This window comes from Sarcophilus harrisii, chromosome 6 (assembly GCF_902635505.1).
Source record: "Sarcophilus harrisii chromosome 6, mSarHar1.11, whole genome shotgun sequence".
In the NCBI taxonomy this organism is placed as follows: Eukaryota; Metazoa; Chordata; class Mammalia; order Dasyuromorphia; family Dasyuridae; genus Sarcophilus; species Sarcophilus harrisii.
Window position 1 is genome coordinate 221957633 of NC_045431.1, and position 18261 is coordinate 221975893.

Below are 18261 nucleotides of genomic sequence, written 5' to 3' on the forward strand. Positions count from 1 at the left end.
CCTTCTTTTCTAGTTTTGTATATTTTATTTTATGTATTTAAAAATATTATTGTGAGAAGGGGTCTCTGGGCTTCGCCAAAAGGCAGACAAAGGTTAAGAATTTTTATTCTAAAGTGAAGCTTTTATTCACTCCCAGCTTCTAGTGCCTCCCCTCAAATTAGTTTGTATCCTTTCTGCATATAGTTTGCATATCCCTACTTAGTTATCTATTTACCTATGTACACACATACATATACAACGTCCTGATTACAATTATCTGCACACATATCAACTCATCAAAATCCTTCTTAAATCTTTGCCTCCAGAGTAGAGTACAATATTCCAGAAGTGGTTTTTACTTTGTGCCAGACATTTCAGAAAAGGTCAGTTTCTCCCCCTAAAAGGAGGACTGAGCAATTCTGAGAGACAGGACAGAATAGCGAGATAGTACAGAGAGAAACTTCAAGAGAAGAATGCATCAATAAGCCTACTTTCCCCTCTGAACTTTAGTATTCTCGTCTATAAAATGGGTATAATAATGCTTGTATTGTATTCCTCATGTGTTTTTGTGAAGAATATTTAGGAAGCCATAAAGATCTATAGACAGATGAGTTACTGTTGTTTCTATTACTAAGATAGATGAGTCCTGATCTTTTTTCTTTCTCTTCAAACCATTAAAAAATTAGGATTGATAATAAACTTCTTGAGGGCAGGAGCCAGATCTGATTTATCTATGTATCTCCCCCCAAACACCTAGCACAGTAGAAATACAATAAATATTTATTCCCTATATCTGTGAATCTTCAAAGTTTACAAATCCCTGTGATAACAGATATTCAGGATGGACATAAAATAATTGGATGCTTTCAGTAATGGAAGCTCCTTGAGGACAGAGATTGTTTCTTAAAAAAAAAAAAAAAAAAAAAAAAAAAAAAAATCTTTCAGTTCAATTCTGTAAGCATGTGGTAGGTGTCAACCATGTGAAACATTCTTCCCATCAGCTTTATTTTCTGTAGGAACAAGGTCCCAGATTTGTTTTTACACCTTCCCTTCCTGTAGATACCTTGTGAATTTATGTATCTAAACTCTCACAATTGTGTCACCTCCAGCACAGATTTCTTCTGTGTATACTTGGTTCAGTCTGGCTGCTTTTCCTGTCTTTGTTCTCTTAAATGCCATTCCTGCCTTCTCCATAAGCACATCCAGGACTATGATGTTACAATCAAAGTTAGGGGTTTCTATTGTTTTCCACGGCTGAAAATAAAACAAAACTGTAAAAATGTTTTAATCAACTTTACATTGTACTTCCCCATTTATACAAATCTTTTTGAGACATTTATATGTGCATCAAGATTCTTTGTCTTCCTGTTTTAATCCTACCCCCCCCCCAAAAAAAATCATGAAATAAATACAATGGGATCTGATGTTCTTGACATCTTTCAATCAATTGCATGATGGTAAATTGTGAGCCTCTCAGAAATTGGGCACAAAGGTTTAAGGATTTTGATGAGCTGATTATGGAAGACCATAGGATGCCACTCTATTCTAGAGAATGCAAAAACCTATTAATAGCATCATTGAAAATGTCCTTGAGGAGCCTCACAAAGATTTTGTATAGATGGGAAGGCAGGCACATGATTTGGTTGTTGTCTATCTGAAGGAAGCTAACAAACATATGTTAGCCACTGGATAAAGAAGGTGCAGGGACAAGTCCAATAAATTGGATCAGGAATTGTCTGTGGATGGTGAGGTTCTCCAGAGGCTTCTGCTTATGGATAACTTGTGCTGATTGCATCAGGTCAAAATGATAGAAAGGGAAAAATGACCAATATCGGGGAGGATGTGGAAAAAGTAGGACCTTAGTTCACTGTTGGTGGATCTTTTGGGTTAATCCAATCATTTTGAAGATATCTGAGAGGATAAAAAAATATTGATTGACCAGCTAAGCAACAATATTAAATATAAAATATATGTAGTTACTTCTCTCTATATATAAAAATATGTGGTAGATCTTTTCTATTTTTCTTCTGTTTTATAGTCCTAGTTATGTCCTTATATGCAGTTGTATTATTTACCTATAGAATATTAGCATTGTTATAATTATCTGGGGCAAGCATTTCAAATGAATAAGGATTTGACTTCACAGTTTAAAAAGGAAGAAGACTGGACTGAATTGTCCACAGGAAAATGCAAATTTCCTCGAGTTTCACTTAGTTAAAAAAGATCCATCTTTTGAATACATGGATTTTACTAATGTTGTATAGTTGAGATAAGGAATGTAGAGGGCTGCAACTCTGAAAAGGTGTACTTGAATCAGACAGCAGAGCACTTAAATTTGCACACTTAAGGCTAATTACTTATTGGATATGAGATAATGGTTCTATATACATGTATTTAGATGAGATGGTAATGTGTTGGCTCTCCTCACCATTAGTGCTTGCTGAATGTGTGGTGGTAAGGTAACTGTGGGCAGGATTGGAGGGCTGAGAGAGGATCAGAGTTGATTCAGAAGGACAAGGAGGAGAGAGAATTCAGACTCTGGACTCCAGAGTCCAGGAATCATCTTCAGCAAGCCTCGTGGCAGCTTGCCTGCCTCCTTCACTTCTCCTCCTAAAGACCAAGGACTGTGACTGATCCTGACTCTGACTGATCCCATGGCCCTCCAGAGAGCTAGCTCGGACGTTATAATGCAACAATGTAGTCTCTAAAGAATTTAAAATAATATTATACAGAAGGTGAGAACAATCCCATAGTGGGTTAAGCTCATAACCAATGAGGGACTTCAAAGAACGGAAGTAAAAGATGTTTTGGGGAAATGTAAGATGGGAAGAAAAAATGAGCTAGCCAAGTGGTAGCTGATGTCAGTGTACAGCTCTAATCCCGTGCTTCTGTCCTCATGATAGCAAGATAAAGTGAGGAAGGTCTTTCAACATTTTTGTGGTGAATTTTCAGAAGATCATTGATTTAGAACTGGTAGGTCTTTGGAGGCAAAGGTCTCATCTGACAGTTGAGGACACTGAGGCACAGAGGTTAAGTATGATGTCCTAGTTTACATAATTAGGAAGATAGGATATGAGACGTTTTCCTTTCTAGTAACTAAATCACGCTTTTAGTAAAAGAGGGACAAGAGTTGCCCAGACACCTAAAAGCATGTCAGTTCGTTTCCATTTAAGCATTTGAATTTGCCACAGGTTGTCCTAGGGTGCTCAAGATGCAAAGACCAAAACCACTTACAGTCCCTGCGGAATAGATAAGTTAATAATAAGAAAACTCAAAGTTAGAGTGATTTCAAGGAGCAGGCTGGGCTAGGGAGGGGGCAGGGCTCGGGAAACCCCTGAGGTTGCCCGGGGCAGCAGGGCCATTCCCCGGAGGAAGCGCGGGGTCCTGGGAAGGCGGCTCGGGAGCTGTGCCAGCGGGGGCCGTCATCCCCGCGGACGTGGGCAGGTTGCGGGAAGGGTCGGTGCGGGAGGGGAGATGGATCGCTTGCCTCCAGCTCCCAGCCCGGCTGCTACCTTGCTGACAGTCCGCACTCGCTCAGTTTGTTGCATCCCGGAAAGTGTCCGGGGCAGGCTTCGGGGCAGAGCGGGATGCGTGCGGAGGGAGTCGGATTCTGTTTTTGTTGGGGGGGGGGAGGGACACCTGGGAGAGGTGGGGAGGGAAGCGTCTAGAACGACTCGGATGGGGACGTAAGAGGGAAAGGGGAAAGAAAGGAGAGGAAGAGGAAGAGAGGAAGAGGCGGCGGAGAGGGCAGAGACCGGAGAGAAGGGGAACAAAGGGCTAGAGGAGTCTCAGGGCGCCATTGGGAAGGGAGGGAGCCGAGAAGGAAGGGCAGCGGCTACAGCGGGCACACGGGGGTGCGATGCTGCCCAGCTCCCCTCTGCGCTCCCGGGCTCCCCACACCTCCTCCTGCCTTGGAGTGCGGCGTGGGGGGAGGGGAAGGAGGTGCGGGCGGCAGCCGCTCCGAGGCTCCCACTAAACTTTGCGGGGCGGGGCTGGGGAGCAGAGGGGAAGGCGGGGCGGGGCGGGGCGGGGACTGCGCGGTGGGCGGGGGCCCGGAGGGGCGGGGCCGAGGGGGAGGGGAGAGAAGGGGAGGGGGAGGAGGCGGCCGGGCCGGGCCGGGCCAGGGACTCTGCAGGCCGGCGGGCAGGCGGCGGCGGCGGCGGCCGGGGAGCAGCGGGAGCCGCGGCGGCCGCGCCATGTGGCTGCTGGGGCCGCTGTGCCTGCTGCTGAGCAGCGCCGGGGGTGAGTGAGTCTGGGGGCGGCCGCGGGAGGGGGCCCGGGCAAACTTCCTCGGCCTGCGCGGGCTGGGGCCGGCCGGATTGGGGCTGGGGCTGCGATCGCTGGCCGTCCTGGTCCTCCCTCCCTCCTACCCTCTCTCCTCCCCTTGCCTTCCTCCCCGATTGCGCTCTCCGAGCTGCAGGGCGGACCTTCCTCCTCCTCCTCCTCTTAGTCCTCGTCCTCGTCCTAGTCCTCCTCCTCCTTTCCTCCTCCTCCTCCTCCTTTCCTCCTCCTTCCTCCTCCTCCTCTTCTCCCTCCTCCTCCTCCTCCTCCTCTTGCCCACCTCCTCCCGTTCTCCTCCAGCCCTCTTCCTCCTCTTCATGCAGCTCTCCTGGCCTGGGCACACGCACTCAAGCATGCATGCACGCGTGTGTGCCCGGGGAGCTGGAGTGTGACCGTGGCGTGGGGCACGGGCGCCGGGGGAGGGGGGTGCACCTGGGCGCGGGGCATTGGGCCCCCGGAGCAGGCTAAAGTCTGAGTAGTCTGCGGGGCGGAGCTCACGCCCTGTCCTGGGTGTATTTTTGTGTGTTTCTCCCTGTGCCCTCCAGCCTGGACATGTCCGGGGACTGGGTGGGCTGGGTGGGCTGAGCGGGTGCAAAGTCCTTTCTATTCTGTTCCGCTCCCGGGAGACCTTCGATTGCTGCCCAGCTCCGTAAGCTTAACGTTGCCCTAGCTTTTGTATGGCTTTTACACTTCCCGAGCCTCAGTTTCCCCCCTAAGGCCTTGGGACTGATTGAAATTCTAGCAGGAGCTCAGCTTCCCCAAGCGTGTTGGGTGTTTGCAGATTGGAGATCGGTACCAACCTTACTAAGTAATGCTTTTTCTAACTCACAAAAGAAATAAGGAATCTTGGTTCCTTTAAACTCCCGGCAGGCCGGGGTACTGAAGGGAGAGCTTAGCTTCCGTCCGGGAGAGTTTGGAATGATTAACTTGACTGCTGGCTTGTTTTCTTTTAGAGGTGCGTAGTGGGGGCTGGTGGGAATAGAAAGCCTGGGGAGCAGATCTGAGGACCGACTCTCCTGATCTGTTTCATGAGGAGACTGGAGAAAGGGGCAACTATTGCACTGATCTCCAAGGATGTCATACCTGCAAGGCAGCCCAGAGATCACCAAACCAGCGTTTATTGCCTTGTTTGTATATTGGGGACCCTTTCTTTGGCAGCCTGGTGGAACTGAGGAAGCCTTCTCAGAAGGATGTTTTTAAATGCATAAAATACAGAGGATTACAAAAGGAACCCATGATTTAATTAGTTATCAAATATATGTGTGTATATATATATGTACATACACATGTGTATATGTGCATATATATATATGTGTGTTATATATGTTTATACATGTACATGTATGTGTGTATAATATATATATATATTACACACACACATATACAAGTTCATAAATCCTACTTTAAGAACTGATCCACGCTGACCTCCTCATTTGACCCAGAGAAAGGAAATGACTTTTCTGACTCCTAAGGCCAGAGCTCTACAGAGAGATGATGAAGGCCATTCATTTCCTTTGGAGATCAGAGTTCTACAGTTGGGAGTTACTTTAGAGGTAACTACAGCCTCCTCATTTCAATGCTGAGGAAACCAAGGCAAAACTCAATTCAAAAGTCAAATATATGCCCTTTTCGCTGGATGGAAATTGTTTTGACTGACTTAAAGGCATTCATCTCACCTGTGGAAGCCGTGGCTCTCACATCACATCTCCTGTACTTAGAAAACTTGTGGTTGGTCCTTCGTTCTCAAAATACAACTAGAACATCAGGGAGACGATGCTAGTGATTTCGATTTGAGTGAGGGGGGACTGTGCAAAGTCATGAACCTCACTATCTCCTCCAGAGTCAAGATACAGATCAAGATGATGAGATGGCCCTGAATGAAGTCAGAGATCTTTCCCTGTCCTTCTCTAGCTTATTTTACATATGGGGAAACTGAGGCAGACAGCGTTAAGTGACTTCCTCAGGGTTACACAGCTAATAAGTGCCTGAGGCTAGATTTGAATTTAGTGCTCCTGACTCCAGGTCTCTATTCACTTCACTGCCTAGCTGCCCACTGAGGCTTAAAGGAGAAAAGTGAGATTATTATAAGGTCATGAGATTTCAAAGCGGGATGAGTCATCTAACTGTCTGAAAAGGTAAGTATAGATATTACTAAACTTATTTTAACAGATAAGTAAGATCAGAGATTTAGAAATAGCAAGAAATTCAGCTTATTCATCCAGGGCCATCCCATCCTTTTTGCAGATGAGGGAAATGAGGCCCAGGGATGAAAATAATTTGCCCAAGGTTACCAGAGACAGGATTTGAATCCTGGACCTCCCACTATAGAGACAGTGATCTTTCCATTATACCATACTCCCTAGTAAAGTAGTCATTAATGGCAAAGCCAGGACTTGAACTCAGGTTTTAACTAAGCTCTTTTTTTGTTACATCACACTGTTGCTTCTGATCAATGAGTAATAATTAATTTGGTCACAATAATAATAATAGTAGCATATATATGTATATATACACACACACACATACATATACTATATGCCTTATCTCATTTAATCTCCACCACCTCTATGCAACAGGCAGTTTATGTGTTACTTTTTCTATTTTGAGAAGCAGCACAGTATAGGGGTTAGAGCTCAGGTTTTGTAGTCAAGGAGACCTGGGTTCAGGCCTCTGACATATACTGTGTATTTGATCCTGGACGGCTTTTCCTGTGCCCCAGAAAAGTCAATGAATGTGTTAGCGATCAGCCATGCACATTCATAGGAAGTGGGCATTTCCTTATCAGATAGACTAAGGTTCGGACAAAAACAAAACCCCCATTCTATAGATAAGGAGACTGAGGTTCATTTTGGCAAAATGATATGTCCAAGGTCATAGCAGAGTGGGTTGGGGGGGGGAGAGATTGAGAGAGAGAAAGAGAGAGAGAGAGAGAGAGAGAGAGAGAAGAGAGAAGAGAGAAGAGAGACAGAGACAAAGCCAGAGAAGAGAGAGAGAGGAAAAGAGAGAGAAACAAAGACAGACAGAGACAGAAAGAGAGACAGAGACAGAGAGGTGGAGGGGATGGAACTTGCTGCTTCCACATTATTGAAGCTTTTCGGTCCAGGCTGCCCCTCTGGGCCACTCCTGATCACGTGGGACCTCAGATTGTGCAGCTGGTGTTTGGCTGCAGGTACCAAGCAGGCAGGCTTCCAGGGCATCTCTGATAGGAGACCAACCCGATTTCACATAACCTTGAGCATGTCTGGATGCTGATGGAGGGTCTGAGGTGATGACTCACAAGCAGGACACTTTGGCGTCCCCTTCAGCTGCACGTGTCCTCTGATAAGAACCTTTGGCTGAGTCTATACTGGTATTTTTCTTGTTTCTCCGGTGAGATCGGTTGCTCATATTGGTGTTCAGGGTCCACTTAATTTTTGGTTGTCAGATCAGTCTTAGGGCTGGAAGGTGAGAAAGCATATGAGAAAATATCTTTATTTTACAGATGAGGCAACTTGAGACCACCAAGGTCCAAAGTCACATAGAAAGGAAATAACGGAGTCAGGATTTGACTCCAGATCCTCTGACTTTGGAGTTAACATTTTTCATAACCTCTCCAAGGAGGACCTTTATGATTATTTGATCGATACACCTTTGGAATCAGAGATCTTGAATTAAAGCTCTTCCCTTCTGCTTACAAGTCATATATTTTTAGGCAAATCACTTTCCTCAGTTTCTTCATCTGTAAAATGTAAAATTTGGCTAACAAAACAGTATCACTGGATTGTTGCAAGCTGAATAATGTATATAAAGTATTATATAAATGTAAGCTAGTATTACTGTTATTAATACTACTATATGTGACATAGATTAAATCTACTACTAATCTGTGCCTTTGCTAATTAATGGACATTAATAGAGAGATTTTCTTCAGTGGGAGTGCTCCAAGCCCACAGGTCAGCTTTAAAATACAATCAAGACTAAAGTCATCTCCAAAGGAAATCCCCTTAAATGTGAGAAGTTCAGCAAGGCCATTTGAGATGGAGGGTGATAGTCACTAGATCTGCACTCCACTCTGACCAGCCCCCATTGGAGTGTTTTTTTTCACTTCTGAGCACCACACACATTTTTGAAGAGACACTGGAAAACTGGAGCTTGTTCCTAAATAACTGACCAGGGTGGTGATGGACAGAACCAAAAGCCAGGCCATCATAAGACCTTTGGAAGGAAGCAGACAGGTTTAGCTTTGAGAACAGAAGAGAGGCTTCAGATCAATCAGAGGATTTCATGCTGGAAGAATCCTTAGAGATCATCTAGACCAATCCTCTCCAGATGAGACCAGGAGGCTTACTAAGGTTAAGTGATTCACCTCGATTCTACAGGGAGGAAGAAATAGAGCCAAGCTCCATTTTTAACACATTTTTGTGGCTTTCCTCCATTAAGGGGAGGAAGAATTTCAGAATCTCAGAATTGGAGGAGACCCAGAGATTACAGATTATCAGACTGTAGATTTCAGGCTGACAAAGGTTATAAAGGCCAACTGCTCAATTCTGATACTGTCTAGTTTTACAGATAAGGCAACCGAGTCTCAGGGATGTTAACATCACATAGGGAGTGACCAAGTTAGGATTTAAACTTGGGGCCTATGAGGAGTTCTGACCCAACCAGTTCACAAATAGGACTCCCATTTGTCAAGAGATCATTCAGCACGGTTCGAAAATATCAGATGATGGAGAACCCATTATTTCCTAGGCCAGCTCATTCTACTTTTTGGCAGTTTTAATCTTCAGGAAGATTTTTTTTCCCTATAAATACAGTCTCCAGCCCATGCCACTGGTTCATCCTAAGCCAAGGATAGCAAATTTCAGTGCTCTTCTATCTATTTGAAGATAATTTATGGTGTATAATACTTTCCTCTTTTTTCCAGATGATTGTCTTCATTTCCTTCAATTGATCCTTTCTTGATTTGGTTTCCGATCTTCTCACCAGCCTGCTTACCTTCCTCTGGGCATACTTTAACTGATACCTTTCCCCAAATGTAATAATGCTTAGTAATGACCTTCTAGATGTGGTCTGACCAGGGAGTATGGCAGACCGGCCTGGGTGGGCTTAAAGTGCAGAACTAGGAACATCAAGAACAGACATTACTCACTGGAAGCTCCCAACAATCCAATGATATTTTTTGTTAGACATGTTTTACATTTTACAGATGAGTAAATTGAGGAACTCTTTCTCTCTCTTTTCTCTCTTTCTCTCTCTCCTTTCTCTCCCTCCCTCTCTCTCTCCTTCCCTCCCCCCTCTCTCTCCTTTCTCCCCTCTCTTTCTGTCTATATATTAATATGTATGTATGTATAAAAATAAATATTGCAGTTATTGAAAAGTTTTGTATAACCGTGAGTTCCTCATTATCAGCAGTTTCAACCAGAGGCTGAATGACCAATTGTTACTTGCTGTTTTAGAGGAGACTCCCGCCCAGGCACTAGCTGGACATGGTGGCCTCTAGGTCAGAGGATCTTAGACTTAAATAAGAAGAGACCAAAAAGATCATTTAGCCTAATTCTCTCGTTTTGTAGAGGAAGAAAGTGAGACCCAGAGAGATGATGTGTCTTGCTTCTAAGGTCACATAGGTTGTTAAATCAGAATTCAAACCCAGAGCATTTGCCTCCAAAATCAGCACACTTTCTACTGCATTTGGGTCCCCTTGTCCAGAATGAGTTCTTGTGATTCTGACTCTTGTGTGAATGGCTTCTCATCTGGGAGCCTCCAGGCTAGAGGGCAAAAGCAATTCTTTGAACTGAAAGGCAAGTGTGTTATTTCTACCCAACCCACAACACAAGATAAGCATGTGGAGTACTTCCTGTCTCCACCTAATGTGGGAGAGTCACTCTCTCAATCTCTCTCTCCCTTTCCCTCTCCTTTGTCTTTTACTCTGTTTCTGTTTCTTTTTCTGTCTCTCTTTGTGTCTCCTTTCTCTCTCCTCTTCTGTCTCTCCTTTTTGTCTGTCTTTGAATCTCTCTCTCTCTCTCTCTCTCTCTCTCTCTCTCTCTCTCTCTCTCTCTCTCGTTCCTTCCCTCCCTCCCTCCCTCCCAATATTCACCAAAAGGGGTATGGAGGAGGGAGCTGCTCATAGCCCATCTCAAGGCTTTGTCATTATCTTGAAGCCTGTGTCAATCACTTAAGCTCACAAAAAGCAAGAAAAACTGCATATTAGTAGAATCTGTCACATTTTTTTCCCCTACCAGAAATTTCCTCCCTAACAGCAGCATATAAAAATGTCTTGCTGTCTTCTGATACCTTCTTTTCTAAATCTTTCTCTTTCCCCTTCCACCCAAAGAACCCTCTTTTCAACAAAGAATTTCAAAGGGGAAAGAAAGGACAGTTCAATCAAACCACAACTGAAAGGTTTGGATTTAGAGCCAAAGGCCTTGAGTTCCAGTCATGACTCTTGTTATTTATTCCTGTGTAACTGGGGTGTGTCACTTAATCTCTGGGTCTCAATTTCCTCATATATAAAATAAGATCCTTAGTTTAAATCCCAGCTTCTTAAACTATGGTTTGTGACTCCTCTCATTGAATGTGGGGAAAGCGAAATTGGGATTTATTATTACTTAAATGTTTTATTTGTATATCTATTTTATATGCCTAGATCCCTGGGTTCATGTAAAAACTTTTCCAGTGAAAAGGGGTCACAAGTAGAAAAAGTCTAAGAAGCCACAGTTTGGATGACTTCTAAATTCCCTTCCTTTCCCTGCCCCATCCCTACTTCAATGCATTGCTCTCTGAAGTTTTATATATATATATATATACCTATACAAAAACATATACACATATGTAGTATATATATGAGTCCCATATATGTATATACCCATATGTGTATAAAATATGTAAATATATATCCATAAATGTGTATATTGGTATATATATATATATACACATATATCTCTGTCTCTATATTTGTATACAAAGATATACACACATCTATATCTGTCTCTATATAAAGATACATGCCTATCTATCTACCTATCTGTATATAAACACGCACATATCTATGCCTATCTCTATTTATATATAAAGATACACATATCTATATCTGTCTCTGTATATAAAGGTACACACATATATATCTGTCTCTCTCTATAAAGATACACACATCTATATATCACCATATATAGAAACATCTGTGTCTATATCTATCTATTTCTATTTATTTATAAAGATACACACATATATAACTATATCTATATATCTATTTATATATAAAGATTTACACATTTATATCTACCTCTGTCTCTACGCAGAAAGATACATAGTCTACATCTCTCTATAAAGATGCACAGATCTCTATCTCTATCTATACGTAAAGATATACACACCTACATTTATCTGTATATTTATATATAAAGATATAAACATCTCTATATTTACGTGTAAAATACACACATCTATATATTTACATATCTATATCTATATCTATATCTATATCTGTTTATTTTTATATAATATATATAAAGATGCACACACAGATCTATCTATCTATATATGAGTCTCTATATTTCCATATATATAATCTATATCAAGATACACACATACATGCACACACACAGACACACAAAGAACACATACACACATACATATCTTCTAAGTAACAGGTCATTTCCCCTGTAAGCTCCTCAAGGGCAGAGACTATTGTCCCACAGTTTGGCTAAGTGTGGCACTTAGCACAATCGCTGACATAGAGGAAGTGCTTAATAAACCTATTATCCTGCTTCCTCAGATGCCCCTTTCAGCTGCAGGCTATACTATACTATCACCCTACTCAACAGTCTTGTCCAGTAGTTGATGCAATATTCCCACCAGGAGAACTTTATTTCTGCAAATAAGGAAGGGAGGTTCTTGGTCATTATAATTCCATATGACCTAAGAGAAACAAAAAACGTTCAGATAAGGAATTAAGACACATCCCAGGGCTTTCCAGAAGGAAGGGATTTTCTTTTTAAATGTCAAGAATTTTCTCCTTCCTAAAAATATCCCAGCCTTTCAAAGCATCATAGCAGGTCTATGTTTTCCAGCCTGTTGAATGTCACCAGAAACCAAAAGTCCTGGCTGTTGTCAAGAAGTGGATTCCCATTTGCTCTATTGTCTGCCTCGATTGCTGTCAGTGAGATAGGACACACGGTCTAGCAGGCATATGTCAGTCTCAGTTCGGCTCCAAAAATACCACTTATCCAGCTCAAAGTTGGGAGCTAAGAGATTCTCTTGGAAATGCTTGGTAGGCCATATCCCTGGAATATTTAATGTAGCCTTCAAAGTAAAGGCAGTGGTGGTCAATGTTGCTGTAACTTGCTCTTGGACCATCCTTGCACCATCTTGGACCATCCTTCCAAAGATCTAAAAACCCAGTCATGAATCTAGAGCTGGAGGAATATTAGAAATTATCCCAAGGGGGCAGCTAGGTGGTATAGTGGATAGAGCACCAGCCCTGAAGTCAGGAGGATCTGAGTTCAATTCTGATCTCAGACATCTAACACTTCCTACCTGTATGACCCTAGGCAAGTCACTTAACCCAATTGCCTCAGGAAAAAAAAACAAAGAAGAAAGAAAAAGAAAAAGAAAGAAGAAATTATCCCATCTGACATTTTCACATAATATGATAACTCTAGCTTAGAGAAACTAAGTGACCTTTGCCTCTCTGAGGAAATAGGTATCAGAAGCAGTCTTTGAACCCATCGTTCCTCCATGCTAGGTCCAGGGATCTTTCCACTGCACCACATATTATCAGATTGTGACTGTAGACCAGGATGATCTTATGGGCAAATGGAAATGTGTTAGAGCAAGAAAAGGCATTAGGGGCTAGTATATTTGTTTGGTTTTGTGCAAAAAAAAATATTTTGCCATCCTAGTCACCCAGGTATTTTTGCCAGTGTTCTGCCCTTCGGCCACTGATGTTTTGCAAAAAGGCAGCCGTGGGCTGTTTGTGTGAATCTGAGAGAGAAACAGTGGCTGGCTTGTACAAAGGTTCCCTCCATTTTCATCACAGTCAAGGCTGGCACTGATTTTACTCCAATGAACCGTACTTGCCCTTGAAAAGTGTTTGCAGGGAAAATGAATCAGTGGTTTTTGGACATTAAGCATCTGTTTGTCAGAACATTCACTCCATGTTCAATGTCACTGGTCCGGTATAAGGGACTTTTGCGACTGGAGAAAGTGTTGGAAAAAAGAAGGAAAAGAAAAAAGAGAGTGGGGAGGGATAGAAGGAAAGAAAGAAGGAAAAAAAGAAGGAAGGAGAGAGGGGAGAGGAAGTGGGGAAAGGATGGAAAAATGGAGGAAGGAAAGAAGGTAGAAGGGAAGAAGGAAGAGAGGGAGAGAGAAAGGGTGAGATCGAAAGAGGGAAGGAAGGAATGGAAAGAGGGAGTGAAAGAAAGAAAAAAGAAAGGAAGGAAGGTAGAAAAAAATAGAAAATATATTTTTTTAAAATAGGAATATCATCAGGTTTTTGAAGAACTGATCATAGTTAAGAGCTGGGTGTGATTCAGAAGTCATTTCCCATACCATTTTGCAGATGAAAAGATGAGGGCTAGCAAGACACTACTCTTCCAAGTCACATGGGCAGTAGGTGGCAAAGCTAGGATTTGAACCCTGCTCTTGTGCCTTTAAATTTGGAGTTCTTTTTTATTTCCCCAAGGTTATTGCTGGGTGGGCTTGGATCAGACAGGGCTTAATGTGGTAAGGGAAGTTATCAGTCTGGGCTGTTTTTTGTTTTCCCCACCCTTACCCCAACTTATCCCAGAGTGCTCTGAGACAAACCCCTTAGATTTTTTTTTTTTTTTTTTGAATCTTAGTGGTTTTGTTTGTAAAATGAAGAAATTGAGCCAGGTGGTCTATAAAGTCCTATTCTGTTTTAGCTTTATATGCTTCCTGGAATGTGGGGCTTTGGTATAGAGGAAAAGCTGAGGATTCACAGGAGGTAGCTGAGTTTGAATTCTGGCTCTGCCAATTGCTATCTATGTGGACTTAAGTAAGCCAATGCCCCTGAATTATTATTATTATTTTTTTTGTTTGTTTCATATAGAATGAGGAAGCAACTAAGTAGCACCATAGTGCACAGAGCAGGTCTGGTGTCAGAAGATTCACCTTCCTAAGTTCAAATCTAGCCTCAGACACTAGGTTGGTGACTCTGGGCAGCCACTTAACCCCATTTCCCTTCTTTTTTTTAAATCTGTAAAATGAGAAAGGAAATGACAAACCATTCCATTATCTCTGCAAGAAAACCTCAAATGGGGTCACAGAGAGTCAGACATGACTGAAAATGATCGGATGATGACTACCATGATAAAAGGAGGGGCTGGTTTGGACTACTGAGGTCCCTTCTGGAAGGACAGCACTGATCTGTGATTCTAAACATCTTTGTCTGTGAAGATGCTCTCTACACTCTGATCCAATCTTCAAAAATGTAGAATAGGGAATTGAACATTGTCTGTTTATAGTGTTTACACTGGTCTTGACCCAAGAGCAGAGAGGTAAGGGAAATGAATGATAGTTGCAGAAAGGTAAATTGAGGCATCTGGTAACCAAACCAAACAAAATCAGCGGCCCCTAGAGGTAATGGGTTCTTGCCCACTGGTTTGGATTTTAAGCAGAGGGCTGATTCCCATTGTCCAATATGGCCAACTTTCACTGGCTTGTCCTTCCTCTCTAACCGGGGAATCCACCTCCCATCTTTCTGCCCTTGTCCAAGCTTTCCGTCTGGAACATTTGTCCTCTTCACCTCTGCTTCCATAGCATCCTTCAGGATTCACCCACTTTCAGCAGGAGAACTTTCTCTGCCTCCTTGGTTTCTAGAACCTTCCCTTCTATCTACTCTCAATGAATCATGTATATACATACCTATTTATGTACAACTTCCCAAGAGCAGGGGGTATTTTTATTTTTTCTTGGTATCTCCAACACCTAAAAAAGTGGCTACTAGATAATAGATACTTCAGAAAAGCTTGTAAATGGACTGATAGAGGGGATTAAGTTGGACTCTGAAGCCTCTTCCCACCCTAAAATTCTGAGAGACCATGATGGTCCTCAATGGACTGGGCAGAGTTGATATAAAACTCAGGCTCTTAGAGATCCCCCAAATCAACCAATCACTAAACATGTGCAAATATATTCTATATGCCAGGCTGGAGATTCAAAGACAAAAACAGCTCTTGCTCTCAAAAGTCTACATTCTACTAGGTCAGGGTTGTTTAACCTTCCTTGTGTTGTACACCCTGTTGGCTTTGGGGAAAAGCCTGTGGAGCCTTCTCAAAAGTTTGTTGTGTGTGTGTTGTGTGTTGTTTTGAAATAATTGAAGGAGATGCTAAATTTTGGATAGTGGTGAGTGAAAATAAAGATTTTTTTTTCTCCATCCAAATTCATAGACCTCTCCCCACCCGAAAGCTATCCACATCCTGGGATCCCCGCTTAAAAACTGCTAAGTCAGCACCAGCCCTGAAGTTAGGAGGACCTGAGTTCAAATCTGGTCTCAGACACTTAACACTTCTTAACTGTGTGACTCTGGGAAAATCATTTAACCCCAATTGCCTCAGCAAAAAAATAAAATAAATTACAAAGTCCACTGCCAAGGGGAGAGAGAGTAATGGCCTTTGGAAGAAAGCTTTGGCCTTAGAAATCCTGGGGGTTGTCAATGGAACCATAGAGCAGTAGATTATTAAAGCCTTTTTTTGAATCAATGGGAAACGTTGATTTGATTTTTGTTCCCTAATAAAGAAGTAGGAAATGGGAGTGGGGATGGACACCAGGTGGCAGGGCAGATGGCAAGATACCCACCTAGCTAGGCCCTGGCACCCTGGCAGATGGAATTGATCAAGCACAATCTGGAATTGGGACTGACTAGACATGACAGACAGGGATGAAGATACCATATAATTGGGGTAGTTCCACTCTGGGGTGAGGCCCATGGCTCATGGGGGAAAGGGGCAGGGCCTCTGAGGCCAGGTCTTGATGGCCAGTGACAATGGCAGAAGGAGGCAAGATGACATTTTGCATTTGAGATTTCCCTATGTGGTCCTTCCCATGGCAAATATGATGTCAATTAATGAACGGATATTTATTTAGCCCCTACTGTGTGCTCTTGCTGAGGTAGAAAGACAAAAAAATAAAAGTTTCTTCCCTCAAGAAACTTATGTTTTAATGGGGGAGACAGATTGTGCACCTAAGTATATATAAAACATATTTCTTCTATACATGGTTATATCAACCCCCTCAAAGATCCATAATGCTCACTAATGTTTTCTCCACCGGTGCTCCCTCCCACAAACATGTTTGGGCTCCTGAAAATTTCCAGAGCCCTACATAGGCCTCCCCAGCAGGCAGACTTAAAATGTCTCCCAGATAATTTCTGCATCTGAGAAAACCAGTGAAAGGCAGGTGAGAACTGGTCACTAAAAATCCTCCACCCCCTCTCTGTAGCAATGAGGGGGAGAGAGTAGGGGGAGGGCATATGACATCTACCTAGCTTGCTAGCTATGTGGAGAGCTCTGCCCCTAGGCTTTCCTGGGCAACTTGGAGTGGAAACCTTAGCTGGAACATTCCCTTTTTCTCCCTTCTACAGAGCCCCTATTGTTCTATCCAGCTTCCCCTCCCCTCTTGTCATCTCTTGGGCTTGTTTCTTCTCTGCCTCTGTCATCTGTTACCTTCCTCTCCTCCACCTCTTCTTCTCCTCTCCCTTCCCCCTATCTCTTACCTTTCCTTCCCCTTCTCTTCCTTCTCCTCCTCCATCTCTTCCCCTCCTCCCCATCATCTCTTTCTATTTTCCCCTTTCTCTTTCTTCCCCTCCCTCATCTTTCCCTTTCTTCCCCCCTCATCTCGTCCCTTCTCATCTCCCCCATCACTCCCTTGCCCCGCCACATTCCCTAGAAAGCTTTACTCTTCTAGGGAGAATTTCTGCAGTTATATATAAGGGTAGTGTTGGTAGTGGTGGGAAAATGTCCCAACCTTAGGGATAAGCTGGTTTTAAAACTTTTCTTTTTCTATTGGTCTTCTCAAAAATTCTCACTTTCCCCCAGTCCATTTTACTTTAAAGTTATGGCTTTGTGTGTAGCTTTATTTTTTAAAAAACCTTTCAGATACCTTTAAAGAAATGTAGTGAGCCCTGAAAGCTACATTGTAGCTGGTTCCCCTCTCCAAAAAATACATTGTAGTGAGTCCCACTTTAAAGATGGATTGCGAAAGGTAAATTTAACTAGAGAGAAAACTGGGTTGGGATCCAAAAGACATGCATCAGGATCCCGGTTCTGCTACTAATAGCGTGCCAGTGACCTTGGGCAAGATCTCCAGTTAATCTCTCCCAGCCTCAGGTAATTCATCTGGCAAATGAGGGGGTTGAACCAGATAGATGAAATGAAAAATGAGCCTTGTTAAGCGCTCCCTGTATGCCTAGTTGTCTGCCAAGTACCAGGGATTCAAACAGAACATTGTTCTATTTGTCTCCACTTTCAAGGAGCCGAGGTTCTAATCAGAAGTGACAAAACACATTCAGGGATGTAGCATCAGGGCCGATGGAAAGGCCCAGGGGTTGTTCCAGGCACGTGTGGATGCTCTGATGTGAGGGCACAGTCTCTCAAGACCCTTTTGACTCATAATAAAAATAATGACAACAGCTGACATTTAGAGAGTGTGCTGAGGTTTTCGAGGCATTTTGCACCTATCTCATTAGGAATTTTTGTCTAAAGTTTTGAGTTCTTTTTTCCCCTGACCACCAGATCACTCAGGCTTTTTCTGGGACTCAGTTTCCTCTTAGGTGAAATGGGGATGTGAATACCACCTATTTTATAGAGTTGTGGTGAGGAGCAAGTGACTTCCCTTAACCACCAAATCCCTCAGCCTTTTTCTGGGACTTAGTTTCCTCTTATGTGAAATGGGCATGTGAATACCACCCATGTTATAGAGATGTAGTGAGGATCAAGTGACTTAATATGTATAAAGAATTTTGCAAACATTAAAATACAATGTGAATTTTAGTTGTCTAATAATAAT

General features: G+C 42.9%; 1 protein-coding gene across 1 annotated transcript in view; it reads left to right on the forward strand.

Moving 5' to 3' along the window:
• Positions 1–4122: 4122 nt before the first annotated feature.
• The window catches only part of LDLRAD3 (low density lipoprotein receptor class A domain containing 3), a 269577-nt gene continuing 255438 nt past the window's right edge, over positions 4123–18261 (forward strand). The window contains exon 1 of the mRNA XM_031942063.1: positions 4123–4221. Within this exon, the coding sequence (XP_031797923.1) occupies positions 4176–4221 (46 nt within the window). The 5' untranslated portion in view covers positions 4123–4175. The remainder of the gene's footprint in view (positions 4222–18261) is intronic.